A 15,968-nucleotide genomic window follows, 5' to 3' on the forward strand; every position below is an offset into this window, starting at 1 on the left:
CTTTTCGCCTCAACTAAATAGGTAGCTATTAAATTTTCATATTCACAAAAGATTGAAACAGATGTTGGTTTGGTATGTTAAAGTCTCCCTATGCATTTTTATTTGATTTATTCATCTATGTACGTACCAACAACAACTACTCGTGCTAAATTCAATTGATTGTTATTATTATGGTGTAGCTTAAATGTTTAAACAAATAAAATGTGTCAAAGCATTTGGTTTAAGGAATTTTAATATACAATACAAAAAAATGCAAATTTTTTTTCATTTGAAGTTTTTGCAATGTCATTTCTTACGTACCCAGTTGCTATTTTCTTTTTACGATCTTACAAGAGCAAACATTTTAAACTGATAGTAAAGTTGTTTCAAGAGATAATAAAGTATAGTTGATTAAATTCAAAACACACAACAACAAAATTAGTTATTTAATGAGAGACTCGGTGGTAGCGTTGCAAAATTTGCACATTTAAAATTCTATCACATACTATCAGGACCGGGTTCACAAAGGGTTCAATAACAAGTTCAAAAATAAATAAATTGACTTGGGCAACAGTCCATTGAGAACTAGGGCCTAGTGACTTACAACTCACAACCATTCCTGTGAGTGAGTACTGTTGTCAGAGATGGAAGGGACCTACAGTTTTAAGCCAAAGTTAATTTGAGAAAGTACTTTTCATGGCAAGAGTTACTCTTAGAGAATTGGTCAATTCCTCCCAAGAAGCAGTACCCGTGAAAAAAATTTTAGATGGCACAGGCAGGGATCGAACCCAAGACCTCTGGCATGACAATCCAACGCACTTACCATCATGCCACGGGAACAAATTAACTTATGAGATTTAAATAAATTGTTTTAAAATTTAAAATGTGAAAACCCTTAACTCCATTTAACTAATTTATTTAAAATTTCAGTCCAAAGATATGAGTTAAGCTTTAATACATCAACAAAGCGCCATTTATAAATAAGATCTTGATTAAAATGGTCTAAACGTAAGATTGATTGATTAAATGAAGAAAATAGTAGATAAGGTATTTCAGTGTAGTGAATTCAGCATTTTTCAAAAACAGGCTCACTTTAAATTTTTATTATTATTATTTCTTTGCAACTAATCACCGCAAACTATTGAATGATAAACATATTCTATTATGTAGGTCGTTCATTGCACTCCTCAATATCTCTCTTGAACACATTTGTTAACATACACTTACAAGGTACGTATATTGTTTTCCTTATACACAATTTTGAATAGGTATAAATTAATCAAAAATAATCCAACAATCTACACTTTGTTGTTATTAATATCTCATGTATAATAATTTGCATAACATCTAAGGCTTTGACATGAGTTATGACAATAAGCTAAAATAGTTTCACTTTGGAAAAAAATATTGTTGACTGAGATTTCGGGAAAAAATATTAAATTTAACTTCACTTTGTTCTTCAATTAAAAACTATACTCTTTCAATCGTTCAGAATAATTATTAAACCAAATTTGTTATAGAAGAAAAAATCACTATTATGTGTTAGACACAATTCAATTTTTATTTGCTATTCATCTTAATGTTAATATCACATATATCATTATTAATACTGTTCTACCAAAAGAATTCAAATTTTTGGGCCAATCTCACTATATCACGTAATTTTTGCAAAAGAGCTGTAGATGGAGGTTTTTTAAGCATTGCCAAGTCGATATCTTTGAAATCTTCAGGTAAACTTGTTTCCTCTGCTAATAGAACTCTTGCCATAAAAACTGCATGATGTATTTGCACAGGAGCAATACGTTCCATTTCTGCCAAAAACCTATAAAATATCAATTTTTTTTGTTGATAATTTATATGATTCATTGATGCAACTTACTTCTCAAAACTATATTCATCTGTTTTACATTTGGTTCTTTCAAGACATTTTATAAACTCAGAATAGTAACAACTCAGCAGAACGTAAAAGTGATCTTCGACAAGTGATGTCTCAACGCTCGTTAGAAGGAAGAATATTAGATCGTGCATTAAGGACTCGTATTGTGTTATTTGAAAATCAACAATTTTCAACTTGTCTGGTGCTCCAAATTGATCTGAAATAATAATAAATATGTTGTTAACATTGAAAGTAAATGAAAAAAAGACCCGTAGGTGAATGAGAATCAACAAGAACGAACATTTAGATACAAACAATTGAATGATTGAATTGATTGTAGTTTAACATATATGCATTACTAATTTAAAACTGACAACTTAACTTACCGTACTTTATCATAATGTTGTTAGTCCATAGATCGTAGTGCGCAATAGTTGTAAACAACCCATCTTCACATTCTTCAGGATTACCCATAAATTCATGATACATCTTAACCAACTCTAAGTACCTGAAATAAGCTTTTATATCATCTCCTAACGCTTGCCGGACTTCTTCAAAAACTTGCTAAAATGAAGAAATATAGTATTAGGAATTTTTTGTGTAATGTGAATCAAACCTCCTTAAAATCCGTCTCCACTTCTGGCGTCATTTCCTTGCTTATGTCGTATCGTCGAAAATTCGAGAAAATATCATTGTGAAATTTTGTCGGTTGTTTTTGTCGTAGTGCAATTGGTAAGGCATGAAAGTTAGCAAGGTATTTCAAAACCAACATTGTATGATCGTAATCAAACATTATTCGTCGATTTCCAGGTCGATAGCCACTTATTTGTAAATTCTCCAAGACCAGTACTGCATTTCGATCGAGAATTGTTGCATTTTCATCTAGAGATATTCGACAACCATAATGCTTGGCAAAAACATCAATAATCTCAGATTCTGGTATTTCACTATCAAGCTGAAGTTGACGAAGACTAGGTGAAACTTTTTCATAAATTGCATTCTCTCTCAGCGCTGTTACTACGGGATTGAAAAGAGTCCAAAACATTTCATTGGTAAGTGGTGGTAGTTTGGCAACTAATGGTAGTTTTTCGGTATGTCCATCGTTGGTGTGTTTGATTTCTGCAGTGATGGAAAGCATAACACTGCCATAGTTATCACCAGGTTTGGTTAAGTAGCGACTTGAATAAGATATCAGCTTTCCATCGTTTTCAAGGTGGGGTTCAACAATTTTGGCTAGATCGATTATTTCTGGTGGCTTATCCATGATGGGGTCTAAGCACAAGTTTGTAAACACAAAGCTGAAAGTTTCATTTTATTTATTCCTTTTATATTGAACCGATTAATACACATAAACAGAATACAATAAGAAGATATTGGCTAAATATTAAAAAAAAAGAACTGAAGGCGAAAAAAACTAATACTTACTGTGGAAATAGAAAGGTAATTTCTAATCTCATAAACGGGTTGAATTTCATAAAATCTTAATAAAAGGTACCCAAATTTATTTTAGCTCTCACTTTTCTAATCAACAGTAATGTTGATATAAGACTTTTTGTATATTTTTTAAACAAAGGTTTTTAAATTTTTGGTTTTCACAAAAATAATCAAAATGAAGCTAATCTGTGTACTCACCTTGAACTTTGTTTTTATTTTGCATACATTTTGCATGAAATAAGTGTAACCAATAAGCTTTACAAATAATGGAATTATAAAAATAATTCTCTGAGATATTTTTGGGACATCTGTTAAATACATAATAGAGGACCTAGCAAAATTCTTTGTGTGGATAAATAGTTTACTATATTACATTAAAAAAAATCACTTAATAAAATCTTAAAATAATTTATGAAAAACAATTTAGCGCACCACAATTTATGAAACTCAAAGTAAAAGTTCCAAACTAAAAAAATTATTCAAAAACAAAAGTATGACCAGTAATTTTAACCATTATATTTTAGTTTTTTAACTAACGACTTCTTCCATTAAAGCGTTGTCAAAAATTATTGTTCGTAATTAAATTTTTATAAAAATGTTTTTTGCATATTTTTTTTTAAATAATTGATTAATATTCTGTTTCAAATTCAGTGCTCCATTTGTAGTAAATTTAATTGACAGAAATGATAAATAGTTTTTTATTTAAATACAAAGTCATTAATTTCTTTAACGAGTTAACTAATTCAAATAAACATTATAACTAGAAAATCAGGCCTTAGGGTCCAAGGATAAATACATTTTAAGATTCTACAGCTACTGAATCATAAAAAGGAAATTAATTGATGCTTGTTCATTAATAACAAAACAAATGACAATACAAAATACTGTTTCAGTCATACTGTGACTTACTTAATTTGATAGATATTTGCATTAATATTAATAAGAGTAGTAGTACCCGTGGCATGATGGTTAGTGCGTTGGACTGCCAATGCCAACTGCAATATGCAGTTGCGTTGTGTGAGGTGCGGAGAAACCCACAAAGAAGGAGAGTGCAAGCTGGGGAATGAGCGGGTTGAGGATTTGACCCTGCTCAAGTGTGTCCTTTGTGGAAACCAAGGGCACCCGGCTAACTATAGGGGTTGCCCTAAGGTCCAACAAATGAAGCAAAAACAGGCCAGTCTAAAAGCCGAAAAAAGTCGAACAGTTCGACAGGCTCCAACACAAAAATTCGTGGATCCCAAATTCTCTTACGCCCAAATGGTGTCAGGGAGTGGAAACACGAGACAGGCTCCACCAACGGTTGCCCCAAAGGCCCCTATGCCTAAGGCACCAGAGGTGCAGCCTGACATTGTAGCCTTGGACTGCAAAGTCAGATAAAGGAGCAAGGCAAAAGGGTAGATCATCTCTACTCTTTGTTGCCTGGCCTGGCGCAACTAAGACCATAATGGGCGCGCTGCCGGAGACGCGCCTAAAAGTCCTAGCTGTGAATGTAAATTCACTGATTAGGATTGAACGAAGAGCCAATATGTTCCAATTGTTGAAAGACTACAGTCCCGATGTGTTTATGGCTAGCGAAACTAAGCTAAACCACAACCACAAATTGACTCATAAAAATTACAATATCGTAAGAAGAGACCGGCCCGACTCCACTCAAGGGGGCGGTGTCGCTCTCTTTATACGAAAAGGCATTAATTATAAAGTCATATACAACAATGAATTGCGAAAGCTCAAGACGCTAGAAGTTTGCGTCGTATGCATCTCTCTCTCTCAAGGGAAGCGGATGTATATGATTGCGGCTTATGCGGCTGGAGCTCCGCAGGTTACTTACTTTGCTTCAGAACTCGAGATTCTTTTTAGGGAACTTAAACTGAGCTTGGAAGAAAACTATTTTATCTTGGCCGGTGATTTGAACGCAAAACATGAAGATTGGGGAAATCAACATAGTAATCCGAGAGGTAATCATCTTTTTAATTTGATGAATCTTTACAGCGTTGAATATGGCGTCGACCTGCTGGCTACCGAAAAGCCATCGTATCCAAGAAGCGGCTCCTTTCTGGATCTTTTGCTATACGACACTAGACTGACAGTAACAGACAAAGTGGGTAATCACCCTCGAAACTGCTTACGGACAGTCGAGTACGACAGTGATCACTGCGGACTGGCTGCTGTAATGCAGATTCCGAACGAACGCGTAGAGTTGGAGGAATACGTTGCAACGCACTCTTACAATTACAGTAAGATGCGTTGTCCTCGTTTCACTAACGCCTTAGCGAGAGAACTTCGTTCGAGTGACATAGCCCCACCAAACAACAGAAACCTGACAAATACAGAGATTGACCAACATTTACAACAGATGGACGAAACAATAAAACGAACGATGGAACGGACAATTCTAAAGTACAGAGAACGGGACCAAATGGACGCTTACAGAAACGCGACAATTGACGCACTGCGAAAGCACAAGAGTGGCTTACTGACAAGACTCAAAAACTTGTACAGACGACTTACAGACCCACACGACTTGGAGGTTAGGACACTGAAGTCGTCAATAAAAAATGTCAATCTGTTGATTAAGGAGAACTACAGGCTATCAATTAACAAGTACTGGGACTGCAAGATCCGGGCAGTTAATTCGAGCGACCCTAGTATGTTCCCTAAAATCAACAAGATATTCAGAAAAAAGAACGACAATGACCTTCCGAGTCTGAAACTCCAAAGAACCGAAGAAAACAGAGACGTACTCATGACAGCGCAAATAGATCCAGAGGAAGCCATCCTTGACGATGACTTTTATATAATTGAAGATCCGAAGGAAAAAGTGGAGGCGGTGGGAGCTGCTTTTCAGCAAGTGTACAAGGTGAATGTTAGCATTCGCCCCAACCACGACCTGGAAAACAGAGCCCTACTTAATCACTTTTACCTCCGTAATGATATCACACATTGGCGATCTGAGAACCGCGGTTTTATGCGGTTCAATGACGATTCCTTGGCAAATGCCATAATCGCCGATCAAATGGGACCAAGTCCCTTGTTAGTGACGAAGGTTGAGCTTCAGCTCATCTTCAACTCAATAAAAAATAAAAAGTCAGCAGGTGTCGATGGTATATCCAACGTTGTACTAAGACATTTACCGACGGAAGCAATTGACATTTACACCACACTCTTCAACAATGCACTGAATAATGCATATTATCCAGTGCATTGGAAGACCGCTGTGGTTCATCCTCTCCCGAAAAAGGGAAAGGACAACTCCAACCCGTCAAATCTTCGGTCGATAAGTCTTCTTCCGAGCATCAGCAAAGTTTTCGAAAAGATCATTAATAGGGCTCTGACTAAGTGGGCTGCGGACAACAAAATAATTCCGGATAAACAGTTCGGGTTCAAGGCGGGTCATGACACAATTCATGCTGCGTCTAAACTCGTTTCTGATATCCAATGGAATAAATCAAAACAACAATGCACAGGTGCTGTCCTGGTTGATTTGGAAAAGGCCTTTGACACCGTATGGTTAGAGGGTCTTTACCTAAAATTGAGCAGGTTTGGCATTAGCAAGCCATTGTTGTATATACTTTATGATATGCTTAACGGTAGAAAGTTTGTTGTCAAAAGTGGCAATGTAACTTCTACCACAACGTTCTCAATTAAAAATGGTCTTCAACAGGGAGCGGTGAATTCGCCGATTCTCTTCAACATTTACACCAGCGATCTGATAGGTAGTCTTACAAAGGCAATTGCGTACGCCGACGATCTAATTGCGTACAGAACGGCCCGAAAGGTTGAGGTTATTAGAATTCTCTTGCAGCGTGATTTCGACAAGATTCAGCGATATTGCGACGACTGGAAACTGAAAATAAATGTCCAGAAGTCGGAGACAATTCTGTTCCGGACTCCGTTGGCTGGGGCCACGAGGGATACGTGTAAGAATTGGCGCAAGATGGTCATCGTTGATCTTCACGGGCAGCCATTGGCGAGCAAAAGTGTAGTGAAGTACCTCGGTATCTGGTTAGATCAGTATTTATATTTCGACAGACATATAAATGCTGCTCTGACCAGGGCCAGAGGAGCCTTCGCTCTGACGAAACGACTGTTTTTTAGCAGTCGGCTTGACCCCAGAGTGAAGGTAATTTGCTACATGGCCCTCATACGGCCAATGATCGTTTATGGTTGTCCTGTGTGGTTCAACGTTGCCCATTCCCAGATGGAGAAGTTTCGGGTGTTCGAGCGGCAGTGTTTACGACGCTGTACCGGCTTATATCGAACAGCCGAATCTTCTTATGTGCATTACTATTCCAACGAGGTCCTATACAACGGGGCTCGAATCAACAGAATTGACAATTTCGTGATAAAACTCGTTCGAGGTCACATTGCAAGAGCTATGTCTTCGACCAACAATTTAATTTTCGGGGCGTTCTATCCGAACGACGAGTATTTTGAAAGTGCACGCTTGAGCGGGTTCATTCCACCAGAGGCATTCCTCTTTTTAGACAAATGCGGTCTGATACAGGATAGATTGGCAGTTCCGTTAATCTACCACGTCAGACGAAGAACCGTGGATAGGCGACTCCTGTACAATCGGGACGTCATGGCACAAGGTGGAGCAGAGCTCCTTCGGTTCAGTAGGGCTGTGTCCGAACGGGACCGAACTGATAGGGTGAAGCAGGAGAACCAGTTCTGGTGGCTTCAATCGGCACTTGATAACGGGTAGTCGGGATGGGGTTTAAGCCTTGGCCGGCTTACATACTTGTTTTATAGTTTTAGGGTATAGTTTTAAGTAGAATAGGCATGGTGGCACAAAAAAAAATACAAAAAAAAATTAAAAAATAAAAAAAAAAACAAAACAAAAAAAAAAAAAAATATTAAAAAAAAAAAAAACAAAAAAAAATACATGGAATATAAAAAAAAGAACAAAAAAAAAAAATAAAAAAAAACATACAAAAAAAGACAGTAAAATATAAAAACAAAACACGTTAGATTTGCTGCTGTGGTTGTTCTAGTTTTAAGTAGTTTATAGGTAGAATAGGTAGTTTAAGTTAGCTTTAAGTTTTATTTAAGGACCTAATTTTAAGTAGTTTTTTAAGTAAAAATAAAAAAAGACCTTGATATTAGTTTTTCCTCATAATTTTCTAATAAATACAAAATAAATAAAATTAAAATGAAGTAAAATAGATCTTAGGGCCGAAAGGCATTAGTAGTTAGTGTTATAGTTTAACTTAGAGTGTCCGTATGGGACCATTAAGTTAGTTGTAAGTTATGGATAATTAGGCTAGTTTTATGAATTTTTGTCTAGCTTTAAGATAGGTTTAAGATTGAACTAATAAAAATGAATTTAAAAAAAAAAAAAAAAAAAAAAAAGTGCGTTGGACTGTCATGCAAGGGGCTTGGGTTCAATCCCTGCCTGTGCCACCTTAATTTAAAAAATTAATTTTCGCGGGTACTGCCTCTTGCGAGGAATTGACAATTTCTTCAAGAGTAATTCTTGTCATGAAAAAGTGCTTTCTCAAATTAGCCGTTCGGATTCGGCCTTAAATTGTAGGTCCCTTCCATTCCTGACAACAGTACTCGCACACAGGAATGGTTGAGAGTTGTAAGTCACTAGGCCCTGGTTCACAACGGACTGTTGCGCCACCCCATTTGATTATTTTGATTAATAAGAGTAGTAACAAGGACTATATGTATTTTTAAAATGTCCTAACTGATCGCAAATTTGTTTAGTTAAGATTTTTTTTTAGCTAATTTGAGACTTTTTACAGCGGGTTTTCACTAAAAATGTCTGTTTAATTCGCTTTATATTTTGCGACAATATTTTTTTGATCTGATACCAAGAAGAAAATTTAATATGGATTTAAGGTTGTGCAAGGAATTTCTATTTCAAATATTCCAAATTTAAATAATTTCGAAAGAAGTTTGCTATTTACCAATTTTTTTCTGTGCGAAATAAACAAAACAAAGTGGTCTTGGTTGCCTTGACTTGGTCTTTTTCATTTTTGAACAAAAATTTAAGATATTATGTTTTTTTTTTTGCAGCAGGTATTTAGTAAAATTCCATTGAATAGAACATTTTCTATTAAAAAAATAATTTGAACTGATCATATCGATTTGAAATTTATTCAGGACATATGTTGTTCAATATTAAGGAACTCAACATTAAATTCATGGTCAAACAAATCACTAAACTGTAGACGAAAAACATCTTTTTCTATAACAGCTTCAACAGATAAACTGTGTTGTTTATATAACAAATTGATTAAATAATTTAATAAAAACACGTTCAGAAATGTACTTGTTAAAAGTTACAAGTCTTACTTGTAACTTACTTTAGTATTCAAGTGCACAATTATTGAAACCGAAACAAGCAATGAGCTAGAATAGCAATCTACTAACTACTACGTCCGACTGTTATTGCGAAACTGTTTCTCCTATGCCATTTCAATCAGCAAAGACAAAAATTTAGTTTAAGTTTAACATCTGTAGATATAAATCTATATTTATTATGTACATCTTTTTCTACCTATTTGTAGGTACACACGTTTAACTATTTGTCTGAATTGTAATTAATGTTCAAGTCAATTAAATAATAGGTGACTGACTGTGAAACAAATATGTACTCAAATATTTTTTTTTGTTCTTGTGATGAGTTATTAGCAGTTATTGTGGTAGAAGGTTTTACCCGAAAGAAAATTAAGACAAAAATGATGTATTATTAATTTTTGAATGTAGGATCATTTCTAATGACACAAGGTAAGCCACCACTATTGGCTGGGTTATTGGAATTTGTATGACGATACAAATATCTGTGCAAATTGAGTCACTTTCTAATAAAAATATCAATTATAAACACATGTAAGTGCAAGTCACTTATAGAATTATTTTATTTTTCTAAATATTAATATTCTTTATTAGATAACTGTTTTTTTAATTTAACACTCCTATTAACATGGATTTTAAAAATTTCATTGACCTAGGTATGTTTATTATTTAATAAGCTACCCTAAGAGGAAAAACAGATATGTTATAATTGTATTCTCTTAATAGTCAATAACTTATAGTTTAATTATTGTAAACTAATTGCTAAGAGCAGTTTAATAATGACTGCTTAGTAAACTTTTATTTAAAAATAAGTAGGAATTATAAAATAAAACAAAAGATCTTATTCATTTGCTGCAAATAAAGAGAATAATTTCGGTTTTAAATATGTAAATAAAAAAGCTGTTATGGAAACCTTAAAAACTTGCGTCTTATATTTATATTTATACATGTATTGACAAATTGATAATTAAGAAATGTTTGACGTTTCAAAGTCCAAAGAATATAAGTCCATGGCTTTTTAAGAAATGTCTGCGTTTCCGTGCTAACGAGCTTTCGTTCATCAGAAATCTTAATTTTAAATAAACTTTGTTTTACAGATTCATGCCTATTACCGATGTCGTCTCGTTATTTCGACGATTCTTCTCTGTCGTGCTCGTGTCGTTTTTTAGTTAACATTCCACAAGTTCTTTGACGAGACGAATTTGCAGCAGATTTTTTAACGATGCAAAAGTAACAAACATCTGTCAAAATGAAACTAAAGCTAAATAAAAATCATTGTTCAATGTTTAACAAATGCCGCTTTATAAATAAATAAGTAATTAAAATAATAAGTTTAGAAATGTATTACAACACGAAAAGCTATAGTCATGATGATGAAAAAGGTGGAATGCGAAGTTTTGAAAAAGCACAATTAATAATAAAAAGAAAGCAGATAAGACAAACTTCAAATCCATTTGATTTGCCTGATTCAAAGTGATTTCACTTTTTATATTAAATTTAAGTGAAACTTTTGTACCCTTTAACAGATTCAAGCAGTGCTTTAGATTGTCCAAGGAAGCATTTAGATATGCGTTGGATGAAATAAATAACAAGGTACCGATTCGGCAACGTTCATCATCGATTCTAATAATATTGAGGCTCGCAGTCACCTTAGGAATTCTTTGACCCAAATGGATTCGATTTCAAATGACAGATGTAGAAAAATCTGAAGCTAAGCTTTGCTTCTTTAATAATACAGGATTTCCTGGTGTTGTTGGATGTGTAGTTCAAACAAAGAGACCAATAGAACCCATCTGCTCAACGATGTCCTTAAACTGATTCTGATTTGTTAATTTCAACTGCAAATGTGAATAAATATTTTGTTTTTATTTATCGCAAATAAAGTACTAATAAATTCCAAAAAATAAATTATTTAACAAGGAAACTTACAGTTTTTCGAACTTCCATTTCTTCGTCGTGAGAAAATTTTCAAACGAGAGATACTGTCTCCTTTTTTTTCATTGTCATCGTTTCCTTTCGTCTTACAAAATGCTGAATGAAGGCTTTCAACACACTTGACGTTTACACACGACAACAAAACGAGTGACAAAAGTTGAAAACGACTTATGGAATGCAGATTGTGTCGTGTAGTATATTTTGGTTTCGTTTACAACTTCGGTAATAGGGGTAATTATAACATCAAGATGAGATAAGCCTCCTAAGAACATCCTATAACCGGAAACTTATAAAAATTACTGAACGCGAGTTTTTTACTCAACCAGATTCGAAAAAGGTTAGCTAGTGACATATCCGCTTGACCCCAAATTATCAGATGAGCCGAAAATGCTATCGAACCAAAAAATTCAATAAATAAAAACTCATTTCGAAAGTAAGTGCTTTTTATCCGAAACAGTGAATTAAAAAAATAGTATTGTAGTCCAAGGGAAATACGTTTAAATTTGCTAGGGGACAACACTCAAGGTTTCCTTACAAAAACAAATTACCTTAACAATTCAAGGCACGCAACCATCAACTTTTCTTTCGATATTTATAGTTTCTTTGACTTTTTTTTTGAGAAACTGGATGGGGCCGATGTTGTGCCAGTAATCCGGTCGTAAGTAATTTAAATCCAATAAGTAGACCATAAAGTGTGTTCAGACCAAAGAAATCTTTTTTACACATTTCAGACAGATGAACTATATTATCAGACCCATTAAAACACTTTTTAATATTTTTTTGTTGTCAGAAGAAAATCTACAATGTTTTGTTTGTTTATTTGACAGTTTTTCAAAAATTTGTTTAATTCTAGCTAAATTAATTTCAACTTAATTTAAAAGCCAGTGATTTATTTATAGTTTATTTCCATTTGTTTGTCTTTTTCTTTTGAGTTTCTTCATTATACGACACGTTTTTTTTCTCTTTCTTTTACATATTTTTTTGTGTTAATCTGTAGTTTTGCTTACATTTTTTTGTATCCTTTTCTTTTTTTTTCTTTTTAATAAGTACATACATTATTATAAATGTTTCCATTTTGTTTTTGTTTTTCTTTTACATTTCCATTGTAAGTATATATAATATATAAATATATGTGATAGAAGTACATTGTAATTATTCTTATTTTTTGTTTTTTTTTTAATAATTTAATGATTACAATTTATGATGAAAAATAAAATAAAAATTTAGAATTGAAATAAAAATAAGTTCATATATATAAAACAAAATTTGTAATAATTAAAATAAAATCGACCTACTTGTATTTTCTTCTCAACATTGTTTTTGATTTTCAGTATAACTTTTTTTTATCTTCTTTGGTTAAAAAGAAATTGTGTTTCGTAAAGTAAAATTAATATTTTTTTCTTCTTCATGGTTTTTGGTTTAAATATATAATGTGCTACAAAAATAAAGTTTTTTGTTTTATTTGTATGTTTTCTTTTATAGTTTTATTTTATTTTTTGTTTGTTTTATTTTCTTCTCGATTTTTTGTTTGTCTTGTATTTTGCTATCCTTTCTTTTTGAGTACTAATTGTTTTTATTTTTTAGTTTTTAATCTTATTGTTTTGTTTTAATATTTAATTTTGTTTACAAAATGTTTGGTTAGATGGATAGAATCCATTCCAACACGTTTTCAGCAATTGATATTTCGATCAAGTTTATTTTTAATTAAACATATATACGTACATATTGGATTTAATTTGTTGAGTGAGTGACTGTTTTGAAATTGATTGTTATATTATATTAATATTATTTTTAAGTACTGTGCTGCAATTACTTTTATTTATTTTTTTCAACCGACTTGTTTAAATTGTTGTTTAACTTTTATTTTAATTGAATAAAACTTTATTTTTGAATATACTTTCCGTTTTTAAAATATTATTTGTATTGTGTTTTGTTAAAACAAAACTACAAATGTTGCACAAAACGCTATTGCACTTTTATAGAAAAAGCATAAGTCTTTGGAAAATGTTGTTAATACTTTGACAGACAGTCAAATTAGTTTATACTTATCTTTTAAACGTTTTTAAAGAGCTCACAAGTTATTTAAAAAATAGATCTAAGCAATGTATGCAAAAGTGATTTCAGTTTTTGGATGGTGTTAAAGAAATTTAAGTTTTCTTTGACACGATTTTGAAAGTACCCTTTCGAATCAAAAGATAGTGTTTCAACTAGAAACCGAAAAGATCGAAAAGCAAATTGCATAAGTATTAGCGCAAAAATTAAGGCTTTTCAAATGTGGAGTTATTACCCTCACAGACACATATTTGAGTGAACAAAATCTGATCTTTTTTCAGGAATGGGGAATTAGAAGCTTTTCGAATTTAATTATGTTGCTAGAAATATGAACTTTGGGCAGGGAATTTAGTCCATTTAACACAAAAGTGCCATTATTCTGTCCATCTTTTTTTTTTGAGGTGGAATAAAAAGCCTTGTTCATATTCTTTTGTCGATCTTTTAAATTATTCTTATTTCAGAATATCTTATAAATTTCTCCGAAACATTAATTTTTCAATAGCATTCATTTTTAATAATAGAAATTACCTCCAAATAATGCTAATCAATTAAAATCAAACTGAATTGAACAACTATATTTATTTTAAAAGTTAGCTAATTTTCGGCCAGCCGAAATAGCTATTGAATTGAGATTTTACCAAAAAAATACGTAATAAATCAATTTAACTGAAAAAAATAAAATTTATAAGGTATACTTTTGTAGATAAAGAGCTCAAACAGGTCGTTTGAAATAGTTGCATATGTGTTTGTAATAATAATTTAAAAAAATGTCGCCTTGCCAAGTTTTAAACAGTATCCAGTTAAGACACCAGAGATGTTTTAAGTTCGACAAATCCAAAAACATGATATTGTAAGTTAGACGGCAGACTAAATTTTATAAATACCACTCTTAGATTTAAGCTGGATTAAAATTTAAACTCTCTATATGCAAATCATGCCTAGTATTGCCATTTATACCATTTACAAGCTTTTCAATTTCATACAATTATCAATGTTAAATGTTAAACACTTGGTTTAAAAACTTTAAAAGCAGATTGAATAAAAAATAGCATTACAACAATTTTCTATATAAAACAGAATTGCACTGGTTTATCGAATTTTCCTCCCAAAAACTACAAATAAATAAGCAAAACACAAATAGATTAAAAAAGTTAAAGATAAATTAAGATGAATGTGAAGATTAAATAAGTATTTATGTATGACTGTAGTTTAGTTTAAACAAAGTACAAACTTAAATTAAAATCTAATATTAACTTTATATTAAATATCTAGAGAAAACAAAATGTATGAAGATTTTTGAATGTATAAAATTATAAAGCGAATGTCTGAGTGTTTACAGTAACTTCTATATACTTTTGTTTTTTTTTGGTTTGTTAAATTTTATAATTAATCTTAAAACTTTTAGAAAAAACTGGTTTAAATTTATTTTTGTTTTATGTTGTATTATTTATTTTTTTGGTTTTTCATGGCTGTAAGTGAGCCGCTTAAATTTTGATGGAAAGATTTTCTTTGTGCTCGTTGATTTTTTTATATAATTCAAAACTTAAGCGATATTTTTGTTTTTGTTGTTGTTCAACATTTTCTTATTTGGTTTTTGTTTTTCTTGTATTTAAGTAATTGTTTTTTTCTGTATATAAGTATGTATGTAAATTTATCTGGAAGGATTCACAAAAAAAGGTAGAGAAGATATTTTTTTTGTTTTTTTTTTTTCGTTTTCTTGTTGTTGTTTGGTTTTTGTAAAAGCAATTTTTAGCATATTAAAATATATATTTTCTTTTTTTTTTGGTTGTTTAAATAATCAAAAAAAGTGTTTTTTTGTTTTATTATTTTTTTTGTTCGAAAAGAGTTTTTTTTTGTTTATTAATTTATATTTGTCTTTTTGATAGCTTAAACAGTTTTTTTTATTTTTATTTATTTTATTTTTTTTATGAAAAAAAATCAAAAATAGAAAAAAAGAAAAATAAATAATAAAACAATTTATTTATCTTCTTCAATTCCTTCGTCAGTAACTTTCTCCTTTGATCCCTTTTCGTTGCTGATATCACACTTTTCAGCTAGCATATCTTCGATACCTTCGTCATCAACTTGATTTTCATCAGAGTCCAGGGCTTTGCCATTGGTTTCGTATGGTGTCATTTTGACACGGCACGTTTCGAAGGCTTTGACAAAACCAAGCTTTGTATAGAGATTGCGGGAAGCATCGTTTTCTGGACGAATGACTACAAAGGGTGTGTAGCCACGTTCGATGACAAGTTTTGTAAGAGTTCTAGCAAGACGGATGCCATAACTAAAAAAAAGGAATGGTATTAATAAATTGTAAGCAAATGTAGGCAATATTTATGAAAGAGAAGATTTATTTAATTGTTTGTTAATTTAAAATAAAATC

The 15,968-nt window shown here is 32.0% G+C and overlaps 2 protein-coding genes and 1 long non-coding RNA gene across 7 annotated transcripts in view; 1 reads left to right on the forward strand and 2 right to left on the reverse strand.

Annotated features, from left to right (window-relative positions):
- Window positions 1-1,514: 1,514 nt before the first annotated feature.
- Window positions 1,515-9,733, reverse strand: LOC129951204 (uncharacterized). Of its 4 annotated transcripts, XM_056063244.1 has the most exons (7): window positions 9,604-9,703; window positions 3,488-3,597; window positions 3,281-3,335; window positions 2,472-3,153; window positions 2,242-2,419; window positions 1,859-2,072; window positions 1,515-1,801 (listed from the first exon to the last, which is right to left on the reverse strand). In XM_056063244.1, exons 2-7 carry the CDS (start codon window positions 3,510-3,512, stop codon window positions 1,594-1,596), a joined length of 1,362 nt encoding a protein of 453 aa, XP_055919219.1. In that variant the 5' UTR covers window positions 3,513-3,597; window positions 9,604-9,703; the 3' UTR covers window positions 1,515-1,593. The 4 variants fall into 4 exon arrangements, with proteins under 4 accessions (XP_055919219.1, XP_055919220.1, XP_055919218.1 ...); XM_056063245.1 differs by lacking the exon at window positions 3,488-3,597 and having other exon boundaries at window positions 9,604-9,705; XM_056063243.1 differs by lacking the exon at window positions 9,604-9,703 and having other exon boundaries at window positions 3,488-3,614.
- A 127-nt stretch (window positions 9,734-9,860) lies between these two features.
- LOC129951207 (uncharacterized) lies at window positions 9,861-11,780 on the forward strand. Of its 2 annotated transcripts, XR_008782146.1 has the most exons (3): window positions 9,861-10,129; window positions 10,190-10,251; window positions 10,693-11,780. It is a non-coding gene; the product is annotated as an uncharacterized LOC129951207 (long non-coding RNA). The 2 variants fall into 2 exon arrangements; XR_008782147.1 differs by having other exon boundaries at window positions 10,129-10,251.
- Window positions 11,781-12,296: 516 nt separating this feature from the next.
- Window positions 12,297-15,968, reverse strand: part of LOC129951208 (uncharacterized) — a 40,192-nt gene continuing 36,520 nt past the window's right edge. The window contains exon 7 of the mRNA XM_056063249.1: window positions 12,297-15,869. Within this exon, the coding sequence (XP_055919224.1) occupies window positions 15,560-15,869 (310 nt within the window). The 3' untranslated portion in view covers window positions 12,297-15,559. The remainder of the gene's footprint in view (window positions 15,870-15,968) is intronic.

The sequence above is a fragment of the Eupeodes corollae genome, chromosome 3 (assembly GCF_945859685.1).
Source record: "Eupeodes corollae chromosome 3, idEupCoro1.1, whole genome shotgun sequence".
Lineage (NCBI taxonomy): Eukaryota > Metazoa > Arthropoda > Insecta > Diptera > Syrphidae > Eupeodes > Eupeodes corollae.

Bases quoted from the DNA above. Each gene is read 5' to 3' on its own strand.
- LOC129951204 (XM_056063244.1), bottom strand. From the start codon at position 3,512: ATGCAAAATAAAAACAAAGTTCAAG. The intron at 3,336-3,487 runs GTGAGTACACAG...CCTTTTATTAAG, and splicing joins AAATAAAAACAAAGTTCAAG to ATTTTATGAAATTCAACCCG. The intron at 3,154-3,280 runs GTAAGTATTAGT...TGAAACTTTCAG, and splicing joins ATTACCTTTCTATTTCCACA to CTTTGTGTTTACAAACTTGT.